General features: G+C 43.4%; 1 protein-coding gene across 1 annotated transcript in view; it reads right to left on the reverse strand.

The window, feature by feature from the left end:
• Window positions 1-4,973: 4,973 nt before the first annotated feature.
• LOC307240303 (replication protein A 70 kDa DNA-binding subunit-like) overlaps window positions 4,974-10,982 on the reverse strand; it is a 53,204-nt gene continuing 47,195 nt past the window's right edge. Inside the window, exon 16 of the mRNA XM_080014046.1 lies at window positions 4,974-7,132. Within this exon, the coding sequence (XP_079870172.1) occupies window positions 7,031-7,132 (102 nt within the window). The 3' untranslated portion in view covers window positions 4,974-7,030. The remainder of the gene's footprint in view (window positions 7,133-10,982) is intronic.

Below are 10,982 nucleotides of genomic sequence, written 5' to 3' on the forward strand. Positions count from 1 at the left end.
GCCCACTCAAAAGCGAGGTCCACCATACCGCAACCGGCCAGATGCCCCACCCTGCCACAAGCCCCAAGCGCTCAACCACGTAGCTGAGTGGTCATGGTTCAGGGCACCCCAAGAAAAATTTACACTTACATGTTTCACTTCTGGCGATGATCCTCCTCTTCACGAGCCAATAATGAATAATTATCATGGAAATACGTAAAAGAAGTGCAAAAAGAAAGGAGGGGTAAAGAGTAGAAATGAGGTGAGGTAAATAGAGAACACGGAAACATGGGAAGAAGGAGGGTCGGCAAGTGTCAAATTTTTCTGCATTCAAACAAATACACACAGAAACTAAAGGCCTATACATATCTCTAACAAAAGGAAAGTGTCCCTGACAACACTCGCAGGCAGTGAGTCCAAATACAGGCTGTGCCGTTGTCAATTCTGTGTTCTGCAACACCAAAAACAGACTGTACCACCCCATGCACATAATTGTCCCTGAAGATCTAGAGGAAAATGATTCAATGCGTTGTTGGGATTCAATGTGAATCGGTGAGACAGGCACATTAAAGCACAGCACGTACATAGGCAGAAAAATATTTATATGGGTAAAAAAGTCACGTTTCTTCCTCCACGACATTTGGAATACGTGCCATCCAGAGCGGTTGGAACAATTCTTTTTTATGTTCTTAATTAACAATAATTAGGTTAGCCATCACTCATGACCTCATCGACTCATCATTCATGACCAAGGCACAACAATCATAGGTCATTTGACGATTTCTCAGACCCAGTTGTCAACACATTGTGTCAAAACAGTTTCTGACGGACGACTCTTTAGATTAACTTTCACATGCTCTTTATGCGTTTTGCATCATTTGAGTTTGGTGATGAGGGTGGGTCTGCGCATCGTGGCAGGGGATGCGGGGACGGGGACGTGTCCCCACCGACTTTCAGGGACGAAAAAATGCCTCAACAATATTTTCACCACGACTACCAAGGCTATAGGTGCACAAAGTACTACACCATTTTGGAAAATGAAGGCGGTGATAAATAACCTTTGGGGGAAAGAAGTCGTGTTTTGAGTGTTAACGGGAGGCGAGTCTGAATTTGATTATCCAAAATGATCTGTTAGAACAGGGGTCGGCAACCTTTATTACTGGAAGAGAGTTTCTTTTTTTCGATGATTGCCTGGAGCCGCAAAAAAATATTTGAGGCCTTTCATGCAGGTAATTATCCTGCTATCTATACTGACCACTTCCTGATAAACAAACTGTTAATGACTTTTAGCTATTTAATCGGTATAAATTGCATACTATATAAATATAAAGCGTTTACCTCTGGCTGGAGATTTCCAAAAATAATAATGGCAAGTGTGTAAAACATATTTTTGTGTTTTTTATTTATTACAAACAAAACTGAAAAGGCATACATAGCATTATTAGGCGCAATGGCGACAACATCCTGGCAAGCCAGCAGTGTTGACTGTGAATACAAATGGTGAAATAATGATGGTGAAGTTAATTTACATATACACATTGTATTTATTTGGTATAAAAGTTTTTATGATGACAAAATATGAAAACAAAATAAAACAAGCATAATGGCACAAATACAACATAAATTCTTATTTTATTAGTTTTACTTTGTCATAGCCAGGGAGCCAAATGAGAGGCGTTACAGACATTGACATTTCACTGCATACATGTATGATCGTGTGTATGTATGTGACATATAATAAACATCTTGAATCTCAAAGAGCCGCTGGTTGCTGACCACCGCGTTAGAACCACTCTCTCTAACGGTCTACTGTCTCAGCAACACTTTCACGGGTAGAAGGACGAGGCGTCCAAACTGTGTGATATTCAAAAGTATTTGATTGGAATTTTAGCACCAACCCAGTTAAACTTTCATTTAAAATGTCAGAACCCGAGCTGATTCTCCAAGGATAATGCTGACAGTATTTCCTTTAATCTCCTACGTCCCTCACCAACATAATCATGCCTTGTGGCTGGATAGGACCGCAGACCGATGTTCCTCCACCTTTAAATCTCAACCAAGTGGCAAAGCTTAAAGTCGGGAAATGACTTTCAGGTGACACACACTCGCTTTGCAGTTCTTCTTTAAAATATGAGATACACTCTCTGCACTCTGTACTTATGCTCTTTGCTCCGTACTTGTGCGAGCAAATTAAATAATATACGATATCTCTGTGAATACATTCTTTTCCCCCATTTAAAGCTTTTTGATCTTTTGACCTGTGAAAGGCTTTCCAAAGTGGGGAAAACTTTGACAAAACAGGGTAGGTCTGAATGATCGCAAAGAAGCGCAGGATTTGCCATCCATACCCCATTTCTCTGTATTTGAATTTAAGGGATCAGATTATTTGTCAGATATACTGAATGAATGAATGCACATTTGACAGAATACTTCATAGTTAATTTAAAGGCTGCTAGATGCATTAATCATGTTCACAAAGTTCCCAGGAACACAATATCGGCAAATAGAGCGGGGGTTGATGGGGTTGGGATGGAGGTACTTGAAAGTCACCGCCAGAACGGAAAAGATATAAGGTGTGTGCTCGTGTGTGCACGTCGGCGTCTCCTGAAATTCTTCACCCAGCCTCGCTCTCAGGCAGCGGGCAGGAGATGTTGGCGATGGCAGTCGGAGTGAAGGGAGCGCGGCTCGTGGTCGACATCAATCAGTGTCTCGCCCTCAAGCCAAAACCTTGCGAGAGGGGAAAGAAATTGTCACTGGAAAAACCTGGCCCTGCTGCCTCCCGGCATCGGGATCGATGGCGAGAGGAGTCTAAAGTAGATGAAAGTAATCTCTCCAATGCCACCATTCAACCAGCCTCTCACATCGTTAAACAGAAATGTGCACGTGCATCTTAAAAACAGCAGCAAAGGCTATTTGTAAAAAGTATTTTGTCGTTCTTTTTTCTCTCACTAGTGAGAACTATGATTATTGAATGAGATCAAATGTATTATACTGAATAAATTATAGCCTTTAATAGCACATAGTCACATTATTTTGGGCTAATTAAGCCACCGGTTCTTATCTTTAATCTTAAGAAAAGGTAATTGGTCCCTATTGCTCCAAGCGATGCTGTATAACGTCTATCTTTCTAATGGTTTGGGGTTAATATCATGAGAAGGATCCATAAACATTCCTCATTGATCTCCAGGCTACATATTTTTAATATCCAGTCGGTCTTTCTTCATTAGCTCCGACAAAACCGATGACCGGTGCCTGTGCGTAACGAAACTGAATCCCATACCGGCCCATAGTTGACGCAGTGTTGGCAATTTAAGATGAGCACATCAAAAAGTTCTGCTCACAACCATCAACAACACGTGTGTACAAGTAGAATGAATTCAGGGCAAAGATGAGCAGCATTTCAAATGAAAAGTCCTTTAAATTCCTCTCTCCTCAAATGCTGGCAGTACTGGAGGCGCCGCAGGAGTGCAGCCACTCTGTGATTTATAAGCGTGAATACATTAAATACTTACCGAACGAGTATCAAGTCAAGTCAACTTGATTTACAAAGCACACAGTGCTCTACTGTGTCAAAGAGTAAATAACATTTAAATTTAGAATTGGAAAATTTGAAATGTAAAATCTTTATAGACACATAGAAGAAAGGCGAAAATACACAATTCACTGTGATAGAGCAGATCTCAACCCGTTTCAAAAGAGAAAATATGACATTCCAACTGTGATTTTGTCGAAGTGTCAATAGACTGAGCAGACCCACTATGGAGTGCTTAACTAATCTGTAGCTTTGGGGCCACGACAGCAAAGAAACGATCACCCTTTCGCTTTCACAGATCGCCAGCGAAAGCCAAACAGTGTCGGGACCTAAGTGACCTGGAAGTAGAAAGGGAGTGAGGGAGGTCAGAAATACAGGGTGGGGTCAACCCGTTCAGTGCCTTACAAACAAAAAAAGCCTTAAAATCCAGCCAGTGTAGGGAGGCCGATGCCAGTCTGACTAGCATCGGCAACAGACTCTGTCCCTTGTCTGCGTGGGTTGTTATTCTTACAAGCACGCTACAGTTGTAATACACACAAGCATGTTCGCGTTGGCTTATTTGTCTCCCTTGCACCTACTGACCGAGCGGCAGCCATTACGGATGCATGTTGAAGGCGATGTGGAAGTGCTCTTCCATTGCAGTTCAAATAACTGTCGTGTGATGCTGCTCCAGAAAATCTCGGACTGAGTGGAAGTCCATGGAGAAAAATGTAGAAACTTCTCACTCGAAAAAAACATGTCTCAATAGCTAAGTTTACTTCTTAAATGGTTGTCTAGGTTGTGATTTTAAAAATGAATGTTGCCCAAATAAGACTTGGATATCCATTAATCATGTTCACCTTCATATATCTTAGCTTGGCATCTTTGCAAACCTCTGTCTATATGATGATGGTTCATTTTGATGTGGACTGGACGGCTAGACTGTGGAGACAAAAACAGTGATTAGAAGATGAATATTTATCATGCGCTGGATCACCATTTTAAGAGTACGTACCAGGGGTCGGTTCCAGAAAAGAAGAGAAAGAACAGAGGATAAATGAAAGGTGTCTTCTCCGGAAGAGAGCAGGAGGGAGAGAGTGATGGATGGGAGGGATGGCGGAGAGAGAGGGATAAAGAGGGGAAGGGGGTCGTGAGAAAAAGAGAGCTGGGGGCCGGCTAGTTAGTCTCTATGGTGACCTCCAGCAGCAGATGTCACAAAGGGTGTAAAAGCTGAACATAGCTTTATGACACAAGTTTGACTTTTCAAAAAATATACTATGAGACTAAATAAAATGACCCTATATGGTTACATGGAAAGTGAAAAGAAATGGGTGAAGTGTTATCGTGGTCAAAAAGATTCAGGCCGAGGCCTGTGAAAAAATAAAAAGCCTGGATCTCGGCTCGACGCTCTTATCTTATTCTGACCTGCAAAATTCTGACCTTATTCTGACCTCCAAAGAAAAATCACTGGAACAGCACAAAATCTCATGCGTACAAGTTTTATTGTGTATCAGAAAAACAAACACAACAACAAACTCCTTCACAAAACCGGCTGCTTATCTCTGGTTGTACTCGTCGCTTTATAGTCCTGGCGAGGTGTTTCCTTATTTACATATCTTGCCTTTTTTTGTGTGAGAAAATATTCAAAACCCCATTTTGAGCCAATCACTGTTGTTGTCCTTACTTGTTCTCTGATGTCACTTCTCAGCCAGCCAATTGCAGCCTTCATAGCTGAACACCCTCCCCTCTCTCGGAGAGGGCGTTGCTTGTCATTTTCAGCTGCTGATGAAAAAAACAAAACGCTAACTTTGCTGACGCTCCAATCCTGGCTGTTCCCTGTCTGATAGTACAATACCGTGGCGTGCGCGCGGTGTCTCAGCGTCAAGCATCTCATCTCATCACCATGCTCAGTCTTAGTCTCGCCCCCGCAGTCTGTCAGTACAGTGGTACCTTGAGTTACGAGCGCACTAACATATGAGTTTTCCGAGTTACGAGCCGTCGTTCCGGCGATTTTTTGTATTGATTTGCGAGCAAATATTTGAGTTACGAGGAGCGGGTGGACGAGGTGAGCGAATGCGGCCAGTATCCCGCGTCTCACTCCTTCACTTCACGTGGTTACCTGAGCGTGGAAGCATCTCGTTTGCGTTTTGTGCTCGCGATTTGTGCTTTTTGTGCAGTTAGTGCAGTATTTTGTTATTTTGCCAATTTTAAACTAAGTGCTGAGAAGAAGAAGCGGATGATGTCCATTAACTTAAAGAGCAAAATAACAGAAAAACATGAGCGAGGTGTGCGTGTGATGGAATTGGCGAGGCAGTATGAGCGTAGTAATTCTACGATATGTACCATACTGAGCAGAAGGAGACGATAAAGGGTATTACACCAGCCAAGGGCTTTAAAATAATATCTAAGCTGCGGACCGCTGTCCATGAAAAGATGGAGAATCTGCTGTTGGTGTGGTTGACGGAGAAGCAGCTCGCAGGAGATAGCGTGACGGAGGGTATCATCTGAGAGAAGGCAAAAATGATCTACACATTCTCGTTTTCATACAATATGTGTTATTTATAAATACATTTTTCTTATTTAAAAACATAACAAAAAAAAATTGGGGTGTTGTTTTGGGGGCTGGAATGGATTAATGGAATTTCAATTAATTTCAATGGGGAAAATTGATTTGCTATACGAGCAGATTGAATTACGAGCTCTGTCACGGAACTGATTAAACTCGTAAATCAAAGTACCACTGTATTCACTACACTAGCATTCACAATCGCCACACCCCTTTACCGTGAAATAACATGGGTCCTCCCTTATTGACCAATTCGCTTAACGACCTGGTCCTAGGAACGGAACTCGGTCGTTTAGATCGTATGTATATGTATGTCACAAACAATCTCTTGAACTTGAACTTGAAGGGAGGAGTACCTGTAGTTTAATCCTTCTGTGGAAGGTTTTGGCGTCCTCTACTGGTCATAGGGTGTATTAGACTTTGGCCGCTGGCCGCTACGTGTACTACGTTTCAAAGGTAATTTGAGGTAAAGGTAAAACATGATATATTATACAATAGCCTTAGAAGACACAGTGGCAGAAACAAGAAGCGCTTAAGCTAGTAGCTAGAAGCTTACATTGAAAACTTGGGACAGATTTGGTTTGTGCACCGAGGCAGTACTGCTTAGTTCATTGTGTGGATTGTTTTAAAAATTGTCAAAGAATATGTTTAGAAAATGCTGTATCTAAAGGGGACATTCTCACGTGTTTGCCGAGTGGTCTTGAAATAGTTTACTAGAGTCAGGCTTTATCTCTTGGACGCCATATTAGAGGGACCACTAAAGGTACTGAAGCCAAAGCCAAAGCTCTGCATTTGGCTTTAAATTACACTCTTTTGTTTAGCTGCCACTGAATCAGGTGACTCTAAGGTTGTCTCTGCGCAGCTTCAGTCTGATATGCTTTTATCTGACTGGTGGAAAAAGTCAGGAGTTGTAGGTCGGCTGTCGGACAGGTTTCCTCCGTAAGCAGCTGCTTTCATGACCAGGCAATCAACTCTCAGACAGCCATTTTACGGATGTTGTTAATCAGTCTCCTGCTGTATTCCCTGTGGTCCACTGGTTTGATCTCCATCACTGTGGCCTTTAGACGACTCTCATCCTGACGACAGAAAGAAAACACTGGATAAGAAATGGTAGCAGGTGTAAAATCAAAGTCTCACAAAAATGGATTATCATTATGAAATGTCACCTTTCGTATTTTTTGCATTCTTGAGCCATGAGCCATATCTTGGTCCATGTTTTCTGTGGTACTCTATGCTGCAATTCCCCGATTCCACAGTTATCACCTTACATTTTTGACTCATACAACTGGTATAAGCACCAACAAGTTAAGCTACTGTTCAAATGGTACAAACACTAACCAAGCCACCCAGCCTACTCACTGTGAAATAAATTCCTTTCTTCACACTCTAGATAAATGGATCCAAGATCGGGCCGCAGATGGCAGCCTTGGTAGCGCGCTCTCTGGTACATTTTCTGTTTATTTGTTCAGTTTTCACCTCTCCATCCCGGATCACATTCAGCAGGGAGGAACTTTCAAACATCTGACAATTCACTTGTCAAATTTTTTCACCGTCTTTCACCCAACCAGAAAGTTTTGCAGAGTTTTAGTTGGAGAAGCAGCAGCTCTCTATGGGATTAGCGGGAGATGCCGACGGGGGAAGCGAGCTGGAGCGCTCGTTAAACTGCCGCAGCGGGGACTTCGAACTGCGCTCCAATACAATACATCTGCCGAATGTCCTCTCTCCAGCCAATAAAGATGGATGAACTGCTTCTCAACAGAACAAACACAGACTTTTCCAGATCAGCTGCCCTGTGCTTCACCAAAACCTAGCTTGGTGAGCACTTCCCGGATAGCTCATTACATCTGTTGGGCTTCCAACTCCTCCAAGCAGACCGCGTAACAGAGCTATCGTGTTAAAGGAATCGTGCAACCCTCACTTAGTAACCCTTTTCATTGACTACAAACCGTTTAATTCACTGCAGGAGTTTTCCTTATTCATTCTGGTTGTTGTTTACATCCCAACTCAGGCTTGTGTTAGTGAGGCATTACAACACTTGGCTGACCAGATAATAAACATGGCGCGCAAGTGTGGTGATGGGGTAGTGTGGTTTAAGCAGCCACACTTTTCTTGGGTCTAGGTAATTGGGCCTGGGAACATGGTGGCTGCATGCCTGTTGCTTGTCATAGTGATCAATGAGCAACAGGTAAATCATCTATCCCCACACACACATTGGTAGAGCTGTCATGACAAGTTTCCATCTGTTTCCGACTTGTAACATCTGGCCACTCTCTACAATAAACTGGTGTGTTTGCAGCATCTCTGCCTGTGTCTGTGTGTTGGAGGGCCATTTGGGTGGTTTGTTGCAGGTGGAACTGCCACAGCAAGAATCCATACATACTCCCAACTCATTGTTCTTGGGGCCTTTAAGAGAGAAAACCTCAGCCAAGAACTGCCAAAATACAGACAGCACATAAAGTATCCGACCAGGGATAGAAACATATTGGACGATTGCTACACCATATTAAAGAACGCCCATTACTCTGCCCCCTCAGCTTTGGGACTCTCTGATTGTCTGGGTCATCTTCCCCTGACTTACAGGCAGAAACTAAAATTTGCCAAGCCTGTGGTCAAAACTGTGAGAAGACGAACGAATGAGGCAAAGCTGGAGATTTTGGGGTTGACTGCACTGATTGGAATGTTTTTAAGGCTGCTGCAACACCCCTTGATGATCTCACTGAGAACTCCTACATCAGTTTTTGTGAGGACATGTGCATGCCAACTCAAACGTTCTGCACATACAGCAACAATAAAGAGCTGTGTGAAGTCCCCTCCTGCTTCAAATGCTCCACAATCATCCTGGTCCCCAAGAAACCCTCTATCACAGGATAAGATGACTACAGGCCCATCAACCTGATGTCTATGGTCATGAAATCCTTTGAAAGACTGGTGTTGGCCCACCTGAAGGACAGCACAGGTCCCCTGCTGGACCCCTTGCTGTTTGCCTATCGGGCAAACAGGTCCGTGGATGATGTAGTTAACACGGGACTGCACTACATCCTGCAACACCTCGACTCCCCAGGGACATAAGCAAAGGTCCCGTCTGTGAACTTCAGCCAGGCATTCAACAGCATCGTCCCAGAAATCCTCCATTCCAAACTCACCCATCTCATTGTACTAGCCCCCACTTATCAGTGGATCACAAACTTCCTGACAGACACGAGGCAGCAGGTGAGGCTGGAGAGAATCACATCCAGCACCCCCAACCATCATCACCGGCGTCCCCCAGGGATGTGTCCTTTCCCCGCAGACCCATCACACCCTGGATACAACCTGTTCCAACTCCTCTCCTCTGGTAGGCACTACTGAACAGAACAGCTTCTTCCCACAAGCCATCACTCTGATGAACACTTAAATCAGTCATACAATGTCAGAAACATTCCCTGTGCAATAACCTGTAACACTAAATATCCACTGTACCTACACATTCAAAATAATTTCTAATTTCTAAATTCTAATAAATTATATATTTTGTAGCTTAAACACAGTTTTGTTTTGTTTTGTTATTTAAGTCTGTGCTGTCTGCATGCAGGGCATACAACACAGAGTATTTGTGCCATTGCATCTAGGACGGAGTTAATCTGCAAGTGGAGTTCAACACCTCCACCTGCAATGCAACTCTTTATTCATTCTTTAATCATCAAGAGCTGCTGCAATAACTCTGTTCTCTGGACGACCTATAGGATGACAAGAGCTCAGTTTTTTGTTACACAAAACAGCCACCAATCCCCCTCTTTGGAGAACCATCTTACCATGTTTTGGTCTTTAAACAACTAATCATTGTTACTATTCTAAGAGGGGGAGAATCTCTATGGGTGAGACAAATGAACATAGAACCAAACAACAACATGTACATGGAAAAACATCTATTAAGTAGGTCTTTCTTAGATATTGTGTTGGGCACAAAATCCTACAGATTCTTCTCAGATTTTTTGTGTGGAAGATCGATAGCTGTTTGATGTCACTCGCGTCATTCTTCAGCATTCCGAGCCATACAGGAGGGTGGAAAGGACACAGCTCTGATATAGTTTGAGTTTGGTCTTGGTAGTGTATTGCTGAGACCGCCATATATTGTTGAGCATTCTGAATGCATTCCTAGCCTTGTTTATTCGGTTCCTAATATCACTGTGTGCTCCCCCATTATGTCTCGTTTTGGATGTTTAGTGTCATAACTGCAGTTTTCTTCTGGTTAATCTTCAGGCCGATTTGTTGCGCAAAGTCACTGAGACATGAGGTTTTCTCTTGCATGTCTTTCTGAGTGTGGGAGACCAGAGCCAAGTCATCAGGAAAATCAAGGTCTTCTAATGCTGAGAAGAGGGTCCATTGTATGCCTCTTGTTTGGTCTTCTGTTGTCCGACGCATCACCCAGTCGATAGCGATGTTGAAGAGTAGCGCAGACATCACACACCCATGTCTTACTCCTGTCTTTACCTGGAATGCGAGGCTACTGTTTCCCACTCTACCAGTGAAGTTAGCATAGAAGGTCTTAATGAGGTCCACTATGTGCTGTGGGATCCCATACAATCTTAAGATGTCGCAGAGACTGTCTCGGTGGAGGCTATTGACAAAACAAGAGTTAATGAAGTCCAGGAAAACTGGAACAGCAATTCGGCACGTGACCTCTTCCTGTCATAGCTTTGGCAGTAAATGAGGGAGAAAGGGAGAGGGATGTAACCAGGAATGTGTTGGGGGTGTGTCCAAAGCAGGTGCTGGTAGTGTATGTGTGTGTGCCTGGGATGAGTCCGCCTGTAGGTGTGTGTGTGTGTGTGTGTGTGTGTGTGTGTGTGTGTGTGTGTGTGTGTGTGTGTGTGTGTCTGTGTCTGTGTGTGTGTGTGTGTGTGTGTGTGTGTGTGTGTGTGCGGGTGTGTGTGTGTGTGTGTGTGTGTG

The sequence above is a fragment of the Zeus faber genome, assembly GCF_960531495.2.
Source record: "Zeus faber genome assembly, chromosome: 14".
NCBI lineage: Eukaryota > Metazoa > Chordata > Actinopteri > Zeiformes > Zeidae > Zeus > Zeus faber.